This window comes from Mrakia frigida, assembly GCF_051309035.1.
Source record: "Mrakia frigida strain ATCC 22029 unplaced genomic scaffold BDY24scaffold_1, whole genome shotgun sequence".
In the NCBI taxonomy this organism is placed as follows: Eukaryota; Fungi; Basidiomycota; class Tremellomycetes; order Cystofilobasidiales; family Mrakiaceae; genus Mrakia; species Mrakia frigida.
The window spans coordinates 159,129-179,907 of NW_027481280.1; the positions used below are offsets into that span (position 1 = coordinate 159,129).

The 20,779-nt window shown below is 55.0% G+C and overlaps 4 protein-coding genes across 4 annotated transcripts; 1 reads left to right on the forward strand and 3 right to left on the reverse strand.

The window, feature by feature from the left end:
* Positions 1-178: 178 nt before the first annotated feature.
* BDY24DRAFT_1414 (WSC domain-containing protein) lies at positions 179-4,437 on the forward strand. Its single transcript, XM_076636078.1, has 18 exons — positions 179-377; positions 466-599; positions 668-817; positions 893-1,902; positions 1,986-2,021; positions 2,114-2,255; positions 2,324-2,538; positions 2,606-2,641; positions 2,755-2,896; positions 2,975-3,159; positions 3,236-3,295; positions 3,364-3,378; positions 3,459-3,470; positions 3,600-3,695; positions 3,785-3,883; positions 3,962-4,035; positions 4,123-4,213; positions 4,306-4,437. Exons 1-18 carry the CDS (start codon positions 357-359, stop codon positions 4,365-4,367), a joined length of 2,580 nt encoding a protein of 859 aa, XP_076501010.1. The 5' UTR covers positions 179-356; the 3' UTR covers positions 4,368-4,437.
* A 352-nt stretch (positions 4,438-4,789) lies between these two features.
* BDY24DRAFT_1434 (uncharacterized protein) lies at positions 4,790-7,708 on the reverse strand. Its single transcript, XM_076636091.1, has 2 exons — positions 7,492-7,708; positions 4,790-7,231 (listed from the first exon to the last, which is right to left on the reverse strand). Exons 1-2 carry the CDS (start codon positions 7,603-7,605, stop codon positions 4,922-4,924), a joined length of 2,424 nt encoding a protein of 807 aa, XP_076501011.1. The 5' UTR covers positions 7,606-7,708; the 3' UTR covers positions 4,790-4,921.
* A 482-nt stretch (positions 7,709-8,190) lies between these two features.
* URA2 (bifunctional carbamoylphosphate synthetase/aspartate transcarbamylase) lies at positions 8,191-17,011 on the reverse strand. The gene is made up of 12 exons (XM_076638251.1): positions 16,368-17,011; positions 15,455-16,218; positions 14,103-15,332; positions 13,870-14,003; positions 13,387-13,774; positions 13,096-13,274; positions 11,492-13,001; positions 9,288-11,337; positions 9,007-9,191; positions 8,845-8,913; positions 8,614-8,755; positions 8,191-8,530 (listed from the first exon to the last, which is right to left on the reverse strand). Exons 1-12 carry the CDS (start codon positions 16,750-16,752, stop codon positions 8,487-8,489), a joined length of 7,080 nt encoding a protein of 2,359 aa, XP_076501012.1. The 5' UTR covers positions 16,753-17,011; the 3' UTR covers positions 8,191-8,486.
* A 594-nt stretch (positions 17,012-17,605) lies between these two features.
* Positions 17,606-20,562, reverse strand: BDY24DRAFT_373096 (FMN-dependent alpha-hydroxy acid dehydrogenase). The gene is made up of 16 exons (XM_076638252.1): positions 20,357-20,562; positions 20,102-20,276; positions 19,920-19,993; positions 19,662-19,841; positions 19,549-19,590; positions 19,451-19,478; positions 19,192-19,378; positions 18,979-19,074; positions 18,839-18,901; positions 18,674-18,761; positions 18,441-18,590; positions 18,322-18,365; positions 18,203-18,232; positions 18,002-18,122; positions 17,816-17,912; positions 17,606-17,731 (listed from the first exon to the last, which is right to left on the reverse strand). Exons 1-16 carry the CDS (start codon positions 20,507-20,509, stop codon positions 17,637-17,639), a joined length of 1,623 nt encoding a protein of 540 aa, XP_076501013.1. The 5' UTR covers positions 20,510-20,562; the 3' UTR covers positions 17,606-17,636.
* Positions 20,563-20,779: the final 217 nt, after the last annotated feature.

The following is a 20,779-nucleotide window of genomic DNA, read 5'->3' on the forward strand; positions in this document are numbered from 1 at the left end:
TTCATCGTTCTTCAGAGGGTACTCTTCAGTGTGAGTCTCTCCACTCATTCTAAACCCCTCCCAACTCCATGTGCGACGAAAAGACCACCGCTGACCCTTCGACGCGTTCGACGTTTTCCCCAAAGACCTGCTGTGCTTTCTCGCCTCACCAGAAGACGCTGGAACCTCTCCCGGGGCAGCCTTCTTATCGGGCGGAAAGTGTGAAACTTCCGCTTTGCCGACCGCTGGATCCTCGAACTGGAAGAACTCGAACTATTGCCTGCTCGACTCATCGACGAGGATTCTCGGAGGCTACTGGACCAACACCGCTTCGAACTCGGTGGAGCTTTGCACTCTCCGTTGCTCGTCCTACCAGTATGTTTATGCTGGTCTTGAGAGTGAGTTTTGCGACGAGAACTTTGGGTAGAACCGACGAACGCGCTGAAGCTGACTCGACGCGCCTTTGTTCTTTCTCTTCTCTCTCAGATGGAAAACAGTGAGCTTTTTTTTTCGTTATCGCGCATCTCGCATCGTCTAACTTCTACTCTCTACAGATGCTACTGTGGAAACGAAATCGTCACCAGCTCTGGACAAGGAGGGATTAGAACAGCAGCCTCTTGGTCGGTTTCTAATCCGTTTCGTTGACCCTTCTTCGCTGTCGAAACTTACTCCTGGTTTCGTTTCACAGTGGATCTCCATGCCCAGGAAACGCGGACGAGAAATGTGGAGGAAATGGCTACAACATGAATCTATGGTACGACTCGTCGAGAGTCGCCCCTCCCATCACTCCCTTCCTCGCTGCTTCAGCCCTCACTCTCAACTCAACGTCGCCATCCTCGTGAGTAGCTCTCAGAACCTATCACTCAGCCCCTTTCACTTCTAACATCGTCTCCACATTTTCTTCACACAACAGTACATCGATCTCCTCCGCCGTCGCGTCCGTCAGCAACTTAGCCAATGCAAAAGCTCTCTCGCCCTCATCGAGTTCGGTCATCTCCTCCATCAAGTCCACCATGATTTCTTCATCATCTTCCTCGATGAAAGTCTCCTCGGCGGTCGCCACTCCCTCCTCTTCAATCCTTCCATCCTCCATCGTCGTCGTCGCGCCCATCAAGTCAAGCTCCACCTCATCCAAATCAAGTTCCGTGTCGTCCATTCGGAGCTCCTCATCAACTCAAGTTTCTTCGGTGGTCAGTTCAGTCAAATCAATCCTCTCCTCTTCCTCTCCCTCGTCAACCAAGGCCTCCTCGGTGGTCACCAAACCCTCTTCGACCTCCAGCACTTCGATTCGCACCTCCTCGGTCGTCGCCTCCATCAAGTCGAGCCCTTCTTCCTCCTCCTCCCCAGCATCGTTGACTCGGTCATCTTCAGCGGCTATCTCCCTCAAATCCACCGTCATCTCCTCAGCTTCTTCCTCGAAACCTTCCAGCTCGGTCGTCGCCTCTCCCTCTTCGTCCAAGGTCTCCTCAGTCGTTACCCCCTCCATCCTTTCCGTCAAGGCTTCCTCCTCGACTACCAAATCCACCGTCGCATCCCTCAAATCTTCGGCCGCCACCTCCCTAAAATCCAGCTCCTCCTCCTCTTCTACCCGTTCGTCGTCGGCCGTCGCGTCCAGTAAATCGAGCTCGCCCTCCGTGGTCAGCTCGACGAAACTCAGCTCAACCAAAGCCAGCTCCTCTTCGACCTCCATCTTATCCAGTCGCTCTTCCTCCGTCGCTAGTTCAGTCAAGTCTTCGGCCAAGTCTTCAATCATCAGCTCGAGCAAGGCCAGTTCTTCGTCGACCTCCTCCTTTCGCTCGACGACGGTCATCACCTCCATCATCCCTCGTTCTACCGCCGAGGTCTCTCCCGCTGCTTATGCGAATGGCTACGATGGGCCGGTCTGTGCGAAGGATGGAGCAACCCGTGTTATTCAGGAATACGGTTTGTCGCTCTTTCCTCCTTCGTTCCCCTCTCGAGACGTCCCAGTCTGACTCCTTCTTGTCCTACTTCTTCGTCGATCCTAGATTTCTCTTCTTCAGCGATGACCGTGAACCTCTGCAGTCAGTAGCCAACCGATGCGAGGCAAAGAGGAGGAAATGTTACGGTTCGTGCTGACTCGTTTCCGCATCCCTTTCGACTCCTCCTCAATCAGCTTCGACCTGCAAAGCCAAGTACTACGCCTACGCCGCTCTCGAGTATTCCACTCAGTGTCGATGCGGAAACACTCTCATCACTCCTGCAGGAGGATTAACTACGGTGGACGTGTTGAAATGCAGTTCGAATTGCGCGGGAGAGTGAGTCGAACTTCTGACCGTCGGTTTTCGTTCCGGACACCCCCCTGACTTTTATTCCTTCGACTCAGTTCAACCTCGAAGTGTGGAGGCTTCTACCTCATGAGTCTCTACTCGTCACCTGGACTTCTTGCGTCCGTATCTGCGAGCAGCGTCTCGGTCGCAGCCTCCCCAACCTCCTCTACTGTTCCCTCCCCCGTCTCTTCCACCTCCCTCGCCTATACCAATGGATACATCTCCAACGGATGCATGGCGGACGTTTACGATTATGTCCTACAAGGCTACGGTCAGTCCTCCTGTTCCCTCGACCGATGCAAACGACCGCCCGCTGATTTTCGCTTTTCTTCTCACAGCCTTCGAATCTCCTTCGATGAGCATCTCCCTTTGCAGTCCGTATCATCTTCTTTCAATCTCCAGACGTCCTGTTCTCAAAGAAACCTGGGATATGGACAAGAAGAGTTCTCTGAAGAAGTCGACCTCTTGATTTCTTCGTCCTTTCCAGCTTCGACTTGCAAGGCCAAGTCTTACACCTTCGCCGCTCTGGAATACTCTAACCAATGTCGTTGTGGGTCGTCTATGATTATATCTGGAGGAGGAGGAGCGATGCTGGACAGCAGCAAGTGCGAGATGCCTTGTTCAGGAGAGTGAGTCGCGCCTTCCCTCCCCTCTCCTTCTCTTTCTCCTCCGCCATCCCCGATCTCACGCTTGATTTCTTTTCACAGCCCCTCGTCGAAATGCGGAGGATTCTACGCCATGTCTCTCTACTCCTCATCCGAGGTTCTTCAGGCTTCCATCTCTTCGGCAGCAGCCTCAACGGCGACCGCCTCAGCGGCAGCAGCTTCCTCGACGGGCTGGACTTCCGGAATCTGCGTTACAGATGATTCAGCTCGACTTCTGACTGGAGCCTGTAAGTATCGCCAACTCGAACTTTTAGAGGACCCCCCGTTTCTGATGCGTCTTCTCTCTCCTTCGACTGAAACCAGCCATGGAAAACGCGGCCATGACGCCGCAGATGTGCCAGGAGTTCTGTTCAGAGTACACCTGTTGGTTCTGTTCCCTATTCTTCCTGTCGACTATCTCCCTCGCTGACTTTCTTCCACCTCTCGTTCAGATTCGGGAACTGAGTGTGAGTTTTGGCTGCGTCGAGAGAATCGATTGCGGGAAACGCTGCTGACTATCTATCCCATCCTTCCCAATCCTTTCCAGATTCGACTCAATGTGAGTCTAGAGCTTCGTCTTTCTTTCCGGGCCGCAAAACTCTACTCGAAGCCTCGTCAAGAAGAGCGAAGACGAGAAGCGCGCTCGAACGATCTTGCTGACCTGATCGTGTTATTTTTTCTTCTTCAGGCTACTGTGGAAATGAAGATAACGTCACAGCCACTCACGGTCACTCTCCTGCCTCTTGCACGTCGAAATGTGGAGGAGACTCGTCTCAGCTCTGTGGTTCGTCGCGTTCAGTTCCCGTTTTTCGACTCGACATCACATCACCGTCACTCACTAAAAACGTTTCCTTCCCGTCTTTCTTCCTGTAGGTGGAAGCTACGCCATGACCCTCTACACCAAATTGACTGGGTCTTGGAGTAGCACGACTTGCGTGACGGACGGAGCGACTCGACTTCTCTCGGCTTACTGTTCGTCCACCTTCTTCTTTTCTCTCGTTCTTCCCTCGACTCGTTGTCGCTGACTCGACCCACCTTTCTGCTTTCCAGCCTTCGAGAGTGCAGAAATGACCAACGAACTCTGCCACTCCACCTGTAGCAATCTCGGTTACATCTACGCCGCTGCGAGTCTTCCTCCTTTCGCCTCTCTCCCACTCCCGCTCTTGACTCGTTCTTACTCTCTCCTCCCTCCCTCAAATTCTTTCTTGCAGACCGAGTTCGGAACCCAAGGCTACTGTGGAGATTTCCTCGTCACCTCCTCTATCGTCGGATTGCCCTCGTCGGGATGCTCGACGCGTTGTGGTGCGTTCACGACTGCCTTCTCCCTTTTTCGACGCGACGCGACCTCTGAATCCAATCTGACCGCTCCTCTTCGTCCTTCGTCCCCATCTTAGCGGGAGACTCCTCCCAGTTCTGCGGAGGGATCTATCAGGCTTCTCTTAGTGTGTTTTCATAGAGTTTCGTTGGGTGTTCGGTTCTGTTTCTTTGGGTTTTCTGTCTATTTATCTCTTTCAGCGGTATCGAGAGGGCAGGGCGGTTGCCTTGAAGCGAAATAGGACACGAGACGAAGGTAAAGAGCCAGGGGCCATCATCAAAGTCATCGCCGTCGAGGAAGAAGAAAGAGAAAGAGAGGCGAAAGTCCACGAGTTAACGAGAGGGAAGGATAAAGAAGAGCAACGAGCACGGGGGAGACAGAGAGGTCGTGATAAGGTAGCTAATGGAAGAGCAGTGGGTAGTAGGCATTAATGGAAGCAGGAAGCTGGGTAGTGGAGGGCAGTGGAAATGAAGATGAACCGAGGCAACGAGAGCGGGAAAAGTCGTCAAGAACGGGAACGAAAACAACGAGAAATGGAGAAAAGGAAGGGTAACGCGGGGGAGCAGATATATACGGAGCGATAAAGAGATGAAGAGACCATAAAAAAAGCAAAGGAGAACTATCTAAAATGCAACGTGAGCGAGGAACGGAAGTGGGTTCGTTGGGTCGGGTCATCGGCGTCGTCTTCTTGTCTCTCAATCCTCCTTCCTCCTAACAACCCTCCTACTCCCTCTCCCACCACCCCATATTCTCCTTCCTCCACCACTCGTCTCGGGAGGATCCCTTCCTTCGAACTCCTCCGTGTCGAGGTCAAGCAGCCTCGGCTTGAGTCCTGCCTCGAGCGTCCCCGGACTGGAGATCATGATCTCTGGAGGAGGTGGAGGAGGCGAGAACGCTACGGGGACCGTGAGACTTGACGAAGTCGGGAGAGGAGGGACGGGAGGAGCGCTGAGGAGGGAGGAAGCGAGATCCGAAGCGGCGAGGGCGGCTCTCAAGGAGGCGATCGATCCTTTGGCGTTGAGGGAGCGGGAGGGAGTTGAGGAAGCGGTGGAGGTCGACGTTGAAGAGAAGGACTCGGATTGAGGTGTGGGTGGGGAAGGATCTCCTCCCCAGAACGAAAGGTCTTCCTCCATGGCCGTCGAGACGTTCCAGCTCCAACCAGCTCCGGCAACGTTCTTCTTCCACGCGTCTCCTCCTCCTCCTCCCTCGCTCAGAGCTCCTCCTCCTCCTCCGCTCGAGAACGAGGACTTGGTGCTCAGGACGGGAGTCTTGGTAGGTGGTCCTCCCGACGACGATGCGACGATGGCTGGGAGTTGCTCGTCGGACTCCGAAGAGCAGAAGACGGTCTGGGACGTGACTTGAGTTGGGAGAGGTTGGTTTCGAGGGGAGACCGAAGAGAGCGAGGTAGTAGGAGCGGTGGAGGACGAGTTGGAGAGGGAAGGATGGAAGGAAGGAATGCTGGGACGGGTTCGGATGTGGGGGTTGGCGGTTCGTCGGAACGCCGTGTCCGTGGTTGCTGGCGTTGCGAGGGAGGTTGGGAAGAAGTTTCGAGAGACCGTTGAGAACCAGGAGGCTTTGACTGCTTGGGTGGAGTTGGACGGCTTGGAAAGAGCGGAGGGAGGGAGAGATGGTCGAGGAATGGAGGAGGAGGAGGGGGAAGAGAAGAAAGGTGTTGAAGCGGCGTGTCGAAGTGGTTTGGGTTTGGGAGCTTGGTCGGAGGAGGAAGGGACGGCTGATCCAAAGGAGAAGGAGGATTTGGGTTTGATCTTGTTGGAGGTAGCTCGAAGAGCCGCTTGAGAGGTAATGTCCCTCAAAGATCTCGCCGCCATTGAGTTTGCAAGCGAGTCCTCGTCCAAAGCCGTCGCGACCTTCTTCCCTTTGTCTGCTGATCCTGTCCTCGCCAATGGGTTGACGGAAGATCTCTCCCTGCTCCTGCCTTCGACTGATCCCTCTGCTCGACTACTCCTCCTTTCCATCTCTCTCGTCCTCGACTCGGCTCGACTCCTCTGCGATCTGGCTCGTTCGAGAGACCTCATCGACTCGGAGTCTCCTCTCGTTGCCACTGGCGTAGCCCTGCTTCCTCTGGGAGGACTCCACTGCCTGTCGACCGAATCGGGAGTTCCTTGACTGAGGGTTGGACTCTCTCCGGTCATGCCTCGGAAGGATCGAGAGGGGACGTCGGGAGGAGAGGCGATCATCGTCGACGCGTTGGTTGAGAGGGAGGACGAGAGGGAGCCGCATTCCGTGGAGGAGAGGGAGCTGACTCGATTGGAGGTAGGGACTGGAGCGGTAGGTCGACGACGTGTTTGAGGCGATGGAGAGTCCGGAGGAGTAGCGAAGGATCGAGTCGGCGGAGGAGGAGGAGGAAGAGGGTTGGACGAAGAGGACGAGGAAGCGACCATGTCGAGAGCTGACCGACGGCGAGTGACTGCTTTGACGGTTGGGTTATCGTCGACTTCTCGAACAGCCGATGCTCCTGCCTTCTTCCCTAGACTCATCCAAGTCAACCACCCTCCAGCTTCTCCTCGAGGTTTCGACGCCTGTTCGACGATCTGCTTAGGCGACGGCGTCGTCGTTGAGGACTCTCCTCCTCCCTCCTCCTCGTTCCCCACCACCCCCTTCGTCAAAGCCTCGACCTCGCTCTCCTCATCCTCACTGCTGAACCCTCTCTCCTCTCTCCTCCTCTTCTCCGAAGCCATCCTGGCCTGGAGCCTCTCGCTCTCAGGCGTGACGATTCGAACGTCGGCGTACCCAGCTGCCCTCAAAAGATCCTCCAGACTTTGATACTTGATGGGACCTTCGTCTTTGCGATTTGGGCGATGATGTTGTTGCTGAGGACGACGAGGCCGAGGTGTGCGTTGAGGGGAGGTGGGATCTGAGGAGGCGTTGCTGAGAGCGGAAGGGTAGAGAGGTTGACGTCGAGGGGAAGAGGTTGGGAGGACGTCGTTGTGGGAAGGAGGAGGATCGGAAGCTATCGACGAGGACCGTGGTTTGCGAGGAGTCTGCTTTAGAGAAAAGAAAGAAGGAGAGGTGAAGCAGAGGTCAGCGCAAAGTTTTCAGTTTCACATCTATATGGGTGGGTGGAGAAGAGAGAGCAAAAAGGTCGAAGAGGTTCGAGAGCGAAGGTCACAACAGACCTCCTCCTTCCTTCCCTTTCGCTCCTCTTCCCTCCTTCCTCAAGCCTCCTCGGACTCCAGAATCGCGAAGGAGCATTCTCCTTGAGTCTCGCATGGAGATGTTGAGAAGAGATAGGTGAAAAACTTACATCTCCGTCGTCCTTCCTGCCCCTCTGACTTCCAAACTTCTGAGCTCCTCCTCCTCCCTGCTGCTTCTTGATCATGCCAGCTCCAGCCTTCCTCCCTATCGTAAAGTCGTTCATCCAGAAGTGTAGAGAAGAGAAGACGGGCGTAAAGGTAGAATCCGTCTACGAACGGAGAAGGAGGGGTGGGGTGTTGGTGGTTGTTGAGGGAGACAGAGAGTAAAGTCGGGCTGAAGGAGGGAGGAAGGTTTCGGCCAGAGGGGCAGGTCAGCCTCCCCTCGGCGCGGTTCATGAAAAAAAATCAAACACCATCGGAAGGCGGAAACGATGAAGATCGACTTGGTTTCACTCCCTTTTGAGATTCGAGATGGAAAGGTGAGGGAAAGGAGGAGAAGGAAGGGAGGGAGAAGTCCAGAAAGCAAGCGCGAAGGTGTCTGGTTCGCGTCCTCTCTCACCTTCCTCCCTGGCTTTTCTGTTCGTCCACAATGAAATTTTGTGCCAACCAGATATCTCTTGGAGCGGTGAAGTAACGTTTAGTAAAGAGTCGAGATAATTTCGCTGCTGCTCGAGGCTCAGTAGAGCAGGAGCGAGGCGTCGGAGGGGAGAGCGGCCTTTCAGCCCTCTTGTTGACTTCCCTTCTCCCTTGCCTCTTCCCCTTCTTCTTCGAGCTCAACGAGAGCTCGTCCTTACACAACGAGTTTCGAGAACCGGAAGATAAATGAAATAATGAAAGCGACTTTTTTGATGGGAGACTTGATTGAGGGAGAAGGATGCAAATTGACGAGTGAGAGAGGGAGAAACCAGAGAAATGAGAACGATGGAGTAGACTAGATAAAGGAGCAACAAGAAAGAGCAGAAAAGATATAAAGAACACGATGAGAGAGAAATAAAAGGAGAACACAATCGAGTTGCTATCTAAAGACGAGGGAACCACAAGATGAAGAAGAGCAAGACCAGAAAAAAGAGAGGGGGAGAAACCGAGAAACGAGTCTCGAAGGATTTTAGGCGAGGACCATGGTGAGGAGGGCCATTCGAACGAAGAGACCTGAGGAGGAGAGAGGGGAGAAGGAGGAGGGTCAGCTTTGAAAAGAGAGGAAGAAGACGAGAGGAGAGAGAAGAGAGACGCACCTTGTCGCATCTGTCGGAAGTAGGCAGCTCGGCTGTCGAAGTCGACCTCAGGATCGATCTCGTTGACTCGAGGCAAGGGGTGCATGACGATGGTGGTGGACTTGGCTCGGGAGAGAACCTCGTTGTTGATGATGAACATGTCCTGGAGGGAGAGAAGAAGAACGGAGCGAGAGGTCAGGTTCGATTTCGAAGGCGTCCCTCGAACTGATCTCGAGAGCAGGAAGGACTCACCTTGACGGCATCGTACTCAGCAACACTGTCGAATCGCTCCTTCTGGACTCGAGTGACGTAAAGAACGTCCTGGAGGAAGAAGCAAGGGAAGGAGAGCAAGAGTCAATTTCGAGGAGAGCGACGCGACGAGAAGAAGACGAGAGGAGAAGATTGTAGACTCACCGACTTGGCGATGACCTCGTCGAGGTTGACGCACTCGTGAACGATGATTCCAGCCTTTCGAGCCTCGTTGGTGACCGACGCAGGCATGGCGAGCGAAGGAGGAGAGACGAAGTTGAGGGTGACCTGGTAGAGCGAGAGCATCTTGACGAGGGAGTGGACGGTTCGGCCGTTCTTGAGATCTCCGACTGTGAGAAGAAGGGAAGGAGGATAAAGGAGGATCAGTTTCGGGCTCGAGAAGGGAAGAGAGCGGAAAGGGAGAAGAAGGCGAAGCGAAAACTCACTCATGGTGACGGTGATTCCGTTGACGGATCCCAGCTCCTCTCGGATCGTGAAGACGTCGAGGAGGGACTGAGTAGGGTGCTCTCCGATTCCGTCTCCAGCGTTGATGATGGGAACAGGCGAGAACTTGGCAGCCGTCTTCGCAGATCCGACCTCGGGGTGTCGAAGGACGATTCCGTCGGTGTAGCAACCGAGAGTCCTGATGGTATCGGCGAGCGACTCTCCCTTGATGACCGACGACCTATCGGCACTGACGACGGTGACCTCTCCTCCACACCTCTTCATGGCGGCCTCGAAGGAAGTCGAAGTCCTGGTCGAGGGCTCGTAGAAGAGAGTGCAGATGACTCGTCCTCGAAGGGTGTCGATGACTCCGTTTCGCTCGACCTGGGTCCTCATCTCGGTGGCGAGAGAGAAGATGGCGTGGAGATCTTCCCTCGTGTACTGCTTGACCGAGAGGACGTGTCGTCGGTGGAAGGAGGGGTGGGGTTGGAGGGAGGAGAAGGGTCGAGGAGGCGAGACCTCTCGAGTCGAAGGGATGGGTCCGAACGCGGCGAGGGAGGTAGTTCCAGTAGCGTACTCGGCCGACTTGAGGGTAGGAGATCGAACTCCAGCGAAGGCTGCCGACGAGGGAGCGGTGAGAGGGACCGAGACCAAGGGTCGTCCGGTGGGTCGAGAGAACGAAGCTCGGTTCTGCTCGGATCTCTTCCTCGTTCGAGGGTTGAGGTTCTCGGAGAGATCTCGTCCGAGAGGGAGGGAGGAATCGACTCCATCGAGGAAGGCCGATTTGGCGTTGATCACGACTCGTTGAACGACTCCCGAAACCGTCTTCGCCGAGAGAGGAGACCAAGTGTCGGCTCGTCCGTTGAAGATCGTCTTCCTGTCGATGTCGACCTCGACGTAGGTTTGACTCTGCTCGGGGAGATCGAAGATGGCTCGAGGGTTGTCGTGGAGTCGAAGAGTGATATCCTCGAGGGTAAGACGTCCATCGGCGACGGCGGAGAGGAGGAGAGGAAGGGTTTCCTCGATTCCAGTCCAAGGCGAGACCTCCTCCTTGAGATCGATGGCGAGCTGGTAGGGGATGGTTCCGACCGAGAAGGTATCGATGACGGAGAGGTTCTCCCAGAGAACCTTCTGATCCTCGGCGGAGGGAAGGCAAGTCGATCCAGGGAACTGCTCCTTGGTGAAGAAGAGAGAGTAGACGGCGACGTCGCAGGTGACTTGGAGTCCCTTCTCCTTTCCGAGCGCGATGAGGTGGATGTCGTCTCGAGACTTGACGTTGGTGACGTGAACGCTTCGGCTGTGGAGGTTGGCGAGGAGGAGGATGGAGGCGAGATCGGTCGTCCTAGCGTCGGTGACGATGGGCTTGTCCTGAGGCCAGGCGGAGAAGTGGTGGGCGATGGTAGCGACCTTGTGGACGTTGTGGGAGGCGAAGTTGGAGGGAACGAAGAGGGATCGAGTTCCGGAGGTGATGTCGTCGCCCTCGAATCGGGACGCGTTGTCGGTCGTAGCGGCGATTCCGAAGAGGTAGTCGCAGTGAGCGTTTCCGTTGGCGTTCGTCTGAGCGACCTGGAGGGAGATCTCGTCCTCGATCCTGGATCCGACTCCTTGGGGAAGAACCTGGACCATGGTGAATCCTCCTCGAACGGCGGCTTCGGTGACCTTGGAGAAGTCGGCGGACGACGACTTAGCGACTCCTGGGACGAAGGTCTGGACCGAGATGAGTCCTGGGAAGGTGTAGGTCTCGTGGGAGGTCTTGTAGTCGACGCTCGAGATCTCGAGGGTGGGCTTCCTGATGATCGCCTCGATGAAGAGCTTCGCGCACTTGACGTTGGTGATGAGAGGGACGGCGTAGTCGACGGCCATTCGTCGAGACTTGTATCCGGCCGAGACGTAGGTAGCGGGTCGTCGGTATCGGTTGTTCGAGGGAAGGTTGACGTAGAGGTCGATGAGGTTCTTCGCCAAATGCTGCTCGAGAGAGTACTCGGACTTCTGGGCGTCCTGGGAGTCGTCGGGTCCGAGGTATTCGAGGTACTTGACGGGGATTCCGTGTTCCTGAAGAAAGGGGAAAAAAGAGAAGAGTAGGAGGAGAAGAGGAGTCAGAAAGACGCGTTGTGAGAAATCGAGAGCTCCCGAAGAGAAGTTCGAGAAGCAACAAGAGGAAGTTGCTACTGCTCGAAAGAGAATAGAAGAGAAAGAAGATACTGACCTGGATGAAATCCGAGGTTCCAGCGGTAGCGAAGATGTTGTAGCCCATTCGGTGGAGCTTCTGAACCGAAGGGAGCATCTCGAGCTTCTCCTTGAACGATCCGATCGAGAGGAGGATGTTCTTCTTGGGGAGTTGGATTCCAGTCGAGATGAGAGCCTTGAGGTAGGCCTCGTACTTGTCCTTTCCGAAGCAGGCGACCTCTCCGGTGGAAGCCATCTCGACTCCGAGGACGGGATCGGCTCCGTTGAGTCGAGAGAACGAGAACTGAGGGACCTTGATTCCGACGTAGTCCTTGGGGAGCTTGATCTCGGGGTAGGGAGTGACGGGGTAGCCGAGCATGACCTTGGTGGCCATCTCGATGGCGTTGATTCCGGTGACTTTGGAGACGAAGGGAGTCGAACGAGCGGCTCGAAGGTTGCACTCGATGACCTTGATCTCGTTGTTCTTGGCGATGAACTGGATGTTGTAGGGTCCGGTAACGTTGAGAGCGTGTCCGATCTTCTGGGTAGCGATCTCGATTCGTCGAACGGTCTCGGGGTCGAGATCCTGAGGAGGGAGGATGAGCGTCGCGTCTCCCGAGTGGACTCCAGCGTTCTCGACGTGCTCCGAGATGTAGTGCATGACCATCTTTCCGTCCTTCGCGACGGCGTCCATCTCGATCTCCTTGGCCTCCTCGATGTACTTGGTGATGACGACGGGGTGGTCTCGAGAGACGGCGGTGGCCTGGTTGAGGTAGGTGGCGAGATCGTCCGCCGACGAGACGACGTTCATCGCAGCTCCCGAGAGAACGTACGAAGGTCGAACGAGGACTGGGTATCCGACTCGGTCGCAGAAGGCGGCGGCTTCGTCGAACGAGTTGAGCTCCTTCCAGAGAGGTTGGTCGACTCCGATCTTGTCAAGCATTCGAGAGAACTTGTATCGGTTCTCGGCGGTGTCGATCATCTCGGGGGAGGTTCCGTAGATCTTGACGTTCTGTCGGAAGAGAGGGAGAGCGATGTTGTTGGGCGTCTGTCCTCCCATGGCCATCATGACTCCGCTCGACCTCTCGGTGTCGTAGATGTCGAGAACGGTTTCGAGCGAGATGTTCTCGAAGTAGAGCCTGTCCGCCTCGTCGTAATCGGTGGAGACTGTCTCGGGGTTGTAGTTGACCATGACGGTCTTGAGTCCGAGGCTTCGAAGGGTCCTGATGGCAGTGACGGCGCACCAATCGAACTCGACGGAGGATCCGATTCGGTAGACTCCCGATCCCAAGACCATGACTCCGTGATCCTCGAAGTCGACGTCGTGCTCGATAGCGTTGTAGGTCGTGTAGAGGTAGTTGGTGAAGGAGGGGAACTCGGCGGCGACGGTATCGATCTGCTTGACGAAGGGAGCGATTCCAGCGTCCTGCCTGAGTCGTCGAACGGCGAGCTCGTTGGATCCGAGGAACTTGGCGACCTGTCGATCCGAGAATCCGAGCTGCTTGGACTGTCGAAGGAGCTCGGTGGGAACCGAGGCGGCGGTGAACGTCCTGGAAGGAGAGAAGAGGAGGAAGGGGAAGAAGAGAGACGAGTCAGCGACGCGTCTTCGAAAGAGAGCTGGAAGTCGACCGAAAGAAGACTCACGAGACGATCTTCTCCATCTTGGTCAACCTCTCGAGCTTCCTGAGGAACCACTTGTCAATGTTGGACATCTCGTGGATCTTGTCGACGGAATAGCCTCGTCCGAACGCGGTAGCGATGGCGAAGAGTCGCTTGTCGGAAGGGTTCCTGATCTCGTCGTCGATGTCCTCCACGTAGTCGTTCTGTTCAGAGGAGAAGAAAGAAAGAGGAAGAGTAAGGTCAGCTCGAGCTTTGAGAGAGAATGAAGAGAAGCAGGGAAGAGAAGAGGGAACGAAGAGGAAGAGAAAGACTCACCTGCGAGAACCCGGCGAACTGATCGTCAATGGCCCTGATAGCCTTCTGGATCGTCTCCTCGAACGTCCTTCCGATGCTCATGACCTCTCCAACACTCTTCATGCTCGAGTTCAAAGCGGTCGAGACCCTCGAGAACTTCTTGAGATCCCATCGAGGGATCTTGACGACGACGTAGTCGAGCGAGGGCTCGAAGCAAGCGGAGGTGACCTTGGTGACCGAGTTCCTGATCTCGTTGAGAGGGATGTTGAGACCGAGCTTGGCAGCGATGAAGGCGAGAGGGTATCCAGTAGCCTTGGAAGCGAGAGCCGAGGATCGAGAGAGACGAGCGTTGACTTCGATGATGCAGTACTGCTGGGAGTAGGGGTTGAGGGCGTATTGGATGTTGCACCTGAGAGGAGGAAGAGGAGAAAGATGAAGGGAAGAAGTCAGCCTTGAGTCGGGGAAAGAAGATAGACGAAACGGGAGATCCGAAAAGAGACTCACTCTCCGACGACTCCGAGGTGTCGAATCACGTTGACGGCGGTGGTTCGAAGCATGTTGTAGTCGGCATCCGAAAGAGTCTGGGAAGGAGCGACGACGATGGAATCTCCAGTGTGGATACCGAGAGGATCGAAGTTCTGAAGAAAGAGAAAGAAGAGGAGATGAGAACGACGCGTCAGGTTCGTCGTTTTCGAGCCTCGAAGTCGAGCGAAACGAGAAGAGAAGAAGAGACTCACCTCCATGTTGCAGACCGTGATACAGTTATCCATGCAATCCCTAACCACCTCGTACTCGATCTCCTTCCAGCCCTTCATACTCCTCTCGACCAAGATCTGAGGACTCGTCGCAAACGCCTTCGAGCAGAGCTCCTTCAACTCGGCGTCGTTGTTGGCAAATCCACTTCCCAATCCTCCGAGAGCGAAGGCAGCTCGAATGATGACGGGGTAGCCGATGATGTTGGCCTCCTTGACTGCTTCCTCGTAGTTGACCGCCGTCGCCGACTGAGCGCACTTCTCTCCGATCTCCTCCATGGCCTGAGCGAAGAGCTCTCGATCCTCGGTGGTGATGATGGTATCGATTGGGGTTCCGAGGACCTTGACTCCGAGACCGGCGAACTCGTCCTTGAGAGCGATTCCGACCGAGAGAGCGGTTTGACCTCCGAAGGTAACGTAGATTCCATCGGGCTTCTCGTGCTTGATGACCTTTCGAACGAACTCGGGGTTGACGGGGAGGAAGTAGACCTTGTCGGCGAGACCCTTCGACGTTTGGATCGTAGCGATGTTGGGGTTGATGAGGATCGTGTAGATTCCCTCCTCCTTGAGAGCCTTGATCGCTTGGGATCCCGAGTAGTCGAACTCTCCCGCCTGTCCGATGGAGAGACCTCCAGATCCGAGGACGAGGACCTTCTTGACCGAGACTCGAGGGTTTCGAGCAAGGTTGTCGGCCTTGAGACCTCCGGGCATGACGATGGGGACGAGCTTCTGAGCGACGGCGCAATCGACCATGTTGGAGATGAAGACGTCGAAGAGGAACTCGGTGTCCTTGGGTCCAGGGGAGGACTCTGGGTGGAACTGAACCGAGAAGAAGGGGAGACCGTCCCTTCCCATCCAGATTCCCTCGTTGGATCCGTCGTTGGCGTTCTGGAAGAGCTCGGACCATCCGGTGGCGAGGGTCGAGACGTCGACTTGGTATCCGTGGTTCTGGGAGGTGATGTAGCATCGACCTGACGACGAATCCGTGCAAGGGATGTTCATTCCTCGGTTTCCGTACTTCATCTTGGAGGTGGTGGCTCCAGAGGCGAGGGCGAGGAGCTGGTGACCGAGGCAGATTCCGAAGATGGGGAACTTGGCGACGTCGATGGCCTTCTTGATGTTGTCGACGGTGCTTTGGACGATGGAGGGATCTCCGGGGCCGTTGGAGAGGAAGAGACCATCGAAGGGCTCGGACTCGGCCATGAAGTCGTAGTCCTGTGAGGAGAGGAAGAGGAGAGGGAGGGAGAGAGGAGAGAGCAAGGTCAGCGAAGAGCTCTTCCCGTTCTCGAGCTCATGCTCGCAGAAACGCGCCAGGAAATTTGCAGAGAAACACTCACCCAAGGAACGACCTTAACCTCAACTCCCCTCTTGGTGAAGCATCGGATCTGGTTGTACTTCATTCCGACGTCGACGGCGACGACTCGAAGAGGTCGACCCTCTCGAGGGTGAACGGAGGGAGCGACTCCTGAGACTCCCATGGGAGTGTAGAGGATGGGCTTCTGGACCGAGACCTCGGCGACGAGGTTTCCGAGATTGGGATCCGAGAAGGGAACGAGTTGGTAGGAATCCCTCCAGTCCTTTCCAGCTCGAGAAGGAGAGGTCGAAGGCGAATCCGAGGGAGCTCCTCCTCCAGGTCCGAGGGAGAGGATTCGGTTGGGAAGGGAGAGAAGACCGGCGGGTCCAACGCTAGGGAAGATGGTTCGTCCTCGACCTTCCTCGGATCCGATAGCTCCTCCGAGGGTAGCGTCCTTCCTGGCGAGGACTCGTCCAAGCATGACTCCCTTCTCTCGGATCTTCTTGGTCAACGCTCGAGTGTCGATTCCCCAGATGGCAGGGATTCCCTCCTCCTTGAGCCACTTGCCGAGCGAGGAAGCTCCGAGGTAGTGAGAGAAAGAAGGGTGGTAGGCTCCGACGACGAGGGCTGCGACGTGGATTTTGGAGGATTCGAACTCGATGGGGAGGGAGTCGAGGGAGACGGCGGTCGCGTCGAGGGTAGCTGGTCGGGCAGGGACTCCGTAGTTTCCGACGAGAGGGTAGGTGAGGATGAGGATTTGGGAAGCGTAGGAAGGATCGGTGAGGGATTCGGGGTATCCAACCATTCCTAGAAGGAGGAGAAAGAAGGAAGGAAAGTTAAATGATCAGCTTGAGAGCTCGCGACTGGCTCGCTCCTCTTTCTTCCCTTCCCTTCCTCATTCTCGGACCTCCTCGTCCTAGGAAACGTATAGAAAAGATGAAAAAAGAAAAACTCACCAGTTTGGAAGACACACTCTCCTCCAGCGCTCTTTCCCTTCGCTCCGAATCCTACTCCTTCGAACCCAGTGCCATCAGCCAGCTCCAGCACCATGTCGGCCTCTCCATCCTCCCACTTTTGATCCTCGTCGTCCTTCTGATCCTCCTCGTCCTCGTTGGGAGTGATTCCTCGACCGGTGGCGGGAGGGTAGAGGTGACCTGACGAAGCTGGGACTCGTACGAAGTTGGAAGGGGATCGAGGGTGGACGGCGACGGATTGATCGTCGAAGGAGGAAGCGACGACGGCCGACGAGGACGAGACGGGAGTGGAAGAAGCGAGGGTGGATGGAGAGTTGGAAACCGAAGGGACGATGGAAGAGGGGAAGGAGGAGGAGGTGGGAGACATCTGTAGAAGAAGAAGAGGTGAAGAAGAGGGAGAGAGGGAGGAAGGTTTGAGCTTGGAAGAGCGAGGGCTGAAAAAGTTGGAAGGAACGGAAGGGAGGGATTCACGCTCAAAGGAGTTCCTTCTTGTTTGATAAAGACGGAATGTTTTCTAGGAGGTGAATGCTCTTCTCTCGAGGCTGGGGAGGAGGTTGGGAGAGAAAGGGCGGTTTGTATAAAAAGGAGAAGGAAGAGGAGCAGGGTCAACGAGCAGAGATCAAAAAATGGAGGGGAGGGTCGGTTTGGTCCCGCAGCGTTTTGAAGCAAATATATATATATGTACAAGGAGGAGTCAAAGAAGTAGTACCATGTAGAGAAGAGGGCGACAGAGAATCTAGTCCAAGAATGAAAGTCTGGGGATCTCTTTCGCTTCGATGAGGGAAGGTAGCGTTCCAAGGTCGAAGGGAGGGAGGGAGAGGGAGGAGGGAGGAAGAGAACGATGTCTCTCTGCCTGGAAGGCAGCTCTATAGCAGTCAAGTAAGATCGGAAGCAGCAAGATCGAGCAGGTTTGGACGAAAAGAGAGAACCTCTCAGATAAGATTAGATCGGCGACCACGGAGGGTGATGTCGGTCAGCAGAAGGCAACAGAAGGAGGAGGTCAAAAAAAGGGAGGAGAGGAGAACTCGCTCGTCCGACTCACCCGTCGCCCTTCTCCAGGGCTTCCTCCTTTGTCTTGGGTCTCCTAGAGGGCCAAGAGTCGAGCTGCAGGGCCGAGGCTAGCAGAAGCGAAAGAAGAGAAACGAGAAGAACTGACGCGTCTTTCGAGAAACCGCTCGAGATCGTCGTCGTCTCTCTTTCTCTCCTCAGCTTCCCTCCCCTTCTTCTTTGTCCCAAGCCAAACTTCTGCATCTACATATCCAGAACCTCTACATACTCGGGCCCAAGCTGATCTATCGACGTCACTCCCAGCAGCCTCATCGAAAGCTGAATCTCCTCCTCCATGACTGAGAGGAAGAGAGGACGATGGTCAGACTCGGCCGGAGAGGACGAACGAGCGTGTCGAACCTCTTCCCGTTGCTAGAACTCACTCTTGACTGCCTTCACAACTCCTTGAGTTCCCCATCCACTCTGAGCGTAGAGAAAAGGTCGACCTAGTCCGACGGCGGTAGCTCCGAGGCAGAGAGCCTGCGAGAGAGAGGGAAAGGGAGGGAGGGGAGTCAGTGTGGGCTTCGAACGAGAGAGAGGAAAAGCAAGAGGAGGAGGCAACGATGAACCTTGAGAACATCAGTACCCCGAGTAATTCCACCGTCGAGGAAGATTTGAGTCTTGGTGGACTTCATGAGCTCGGGATGCTTCGCCTGAAGCTGCTGGAGGATCCGAATCGGAGGGACACCGCTGCTCGGAGGAAAAGACGCGTCAAGAAGAGGGTCAGCTACGATTTCGAAGGAGAGAGCGGGGCGTCTGCTCAAACTCACCCGTTAAGCTGACGTCCTCCGTGGTTCGATCTAAGGAAGGAGAAGTAGCGATGATCGAATCAGTCCCGCCATCAAAGGTAGGGAAGTCGAACGAGAACGAAACGGAGCTCAAGCCTCACAGCACAAGACCGTCAACTCCTGCTTCGATGGCCATCACAGCGTCCTGTAGATAGGTAACAGTTGGTTCAATGGTCAGCTCACGAGAAGAAGGAGGCAAGAAATCGAGAGGGAACCGAACCTCAACGCTCCCGATTCCCTTGATGACCAACGACGCTCCCTTACTCTCCTCCCTGATCCACTTCAGATCCTCCCAGTTCAATTCAGGATCCACGTACGAAAACATCTGCTCGGATGTACTCCCTCCCTTTTGCTGAGGAGTGTCGGTTGGCTGTCGAGAGTGAAGACAATACGTCAGGGGCGAGACTCGTAGTCAAGGGACGAGGAAGAAGACGAAGAACGAGAGGAACTCACAGGGTTCTCCTTGAGCTGAACTCTCAGATCGGCTTCCCTCTTTCCTCCAACGGGAGCATCGACCGTCACCCAGATCGAGTTCATGTCGCTGTGAAGAAGAACGGGATGAAGGGAAGTCAGAAACGAAACGGACTCACTCGTTGGAAGTTCGGGGGAGAGACTCACTGCGACATAGCCTTCTTCAGACTCTCGTGGGCGACAGGACGATCGGCTGCGACGTAGTATTGCCTAATAAGCCATTCGAAGAAAGATAAGAGTGAGCATTTGACGACGAAGAAATGAGAGCAAGGAAGCAATCGACGAACCAGAACAAAGGTTGTCCCTCTTTTCGAACACCACAGATCTCGTCTAACGAGCAGCTCGCATTCGATGAGATACATTGGATGATTCCTGTTTCGCCGCTGGTCAAGGAAGAAGGATCCGAGCCGTCAGTGAAGAAAAAAAGTAATCTCTGCTACCATAGGTTCAAAAAGAGAGATGAGTCGAGCGAGAGACGCGTCGAACGAGGGACCACTCACGCTCCTCGCGCCAGATTCATTTCTCCATCTTCGCTTCCGAGTCGAGCAAGAGCTGCTGGTGAGATGTAGATAGGGAGAGAGCTTTTGTGACCGAGGATGTTAGTCTCGGTAGATACGGTCTTGACTTTTCGGAGGACTCGAGGTTTGAAGAGGATGCGAGAGAACGAGTGTTTGTTGGAGGCGAGGGCTGGAGAAGAAAAGAAGAGAGCACGACTGAGTGAAGTGGCGAAGAAGAGGATGAGTTCACGGTGGTACTCACTGCCCTCATCGTCAGATCCAGAAGAGTACTGTAGGAGAAGAAAGGGAGAGGATCAGCGATCTCGACGCGTCGAAACGAAAGAGAGAGCGAGTACGAACGTAGGCCATCGCTTTGTCGGTAAGAATATCCTTGCAAGCAGCCTGATAAGAGCGAGAGCCATAGTGATCAGTCCTCGGATCGTAAGCGGCCAGACGAAAGGAAGCAAGCTCACCTCGAAATCAGAGATGTTGACGTTCAAGTCGACATGCCCCAGCGCCTTCCTCGCCTTCGCGATTCTCTTCTCATCGTCGGTCATACCCTCCCCTTCAGCCAAGGGAGGCACGGTTCCAACGAGATGAACCAGCTCAGCGTTATCCTCCAACGTCGCAGGGGGATGAATCGGTTTGAAGAGCTGGAGGGAGGAGAGGACAGACGCGTGGGTATGTGAGCTCTCGTCGTTTGTTTGCCCTCTCTTCTTCTCCCTACGCACCTTCGTAGCGTCCTTTCCAGCGTTCGCCATGATGATCTTCTGTCCTCCAGGATGAAGATCTATAAAGTCGGTTACTGGTTCGTGTGTGGTGAGAGGGAGGCGAAGAAGAAGGAGAGGTCCAATCAGCTTCCCCTCCTTTCGCGGCTTCCTCCCTTCGACCTCTTTATAGATAGGATGCTAACCATCGTAAACCTTCTCATCGATGATGACCCATAGTCTGTCCTCCTTGGTTGTATGCTTCTCGACTTCCTTTCGAGTGATGGTGTGGCCTCCGTGCTGGTGAGAAGGAGAGGACTTGACGGGGTGGGAGGGGGAAGAATCGAGGTTGATGGGAGCTTGCGAGAGAAGGAGGATGCCCTGCAGGAAGCGCAGAAAACAAAAGGCACGACGTTAGACGACGGATAGGGATCACATGGATTTGAAGAGGATGAGCTCACTAGAGGAAGAGCAAGAGCTGCTGTACCAAAGAGAAAACGAGATCCGGAACTCCGAGCTCGCATTCGAAGGACGGGCGTTGAGCTGGTCGAGGAAGCAAAAGTCCGTCGAGCTGAGGAGGTTGCTGAACGGGAGAATGTGAGAAGAGAAGACATCCTGCAGAAAGAGACGCGATCCAAGGAGCTGAAGGGAAGGAGAAGGAGACGGTTGGTGGAGAAAAGGGAGGAGAAGGGCTCAAGAGAAAAGGGGGATCGATTCGCCGGGCGACGGAGAAGGCCTACAATTTTTAGATGAAAGAGTTAATTTTCTCAGGGAGCTAGATTGTCACTATTCGCTTGGACCTCGAAATCCTCGATACCGAAGCTTCCAGATACGTAATCGTTCCAAAACTAAGGGAAACAGGCAAGGGAGAGGGAAGTCAACAG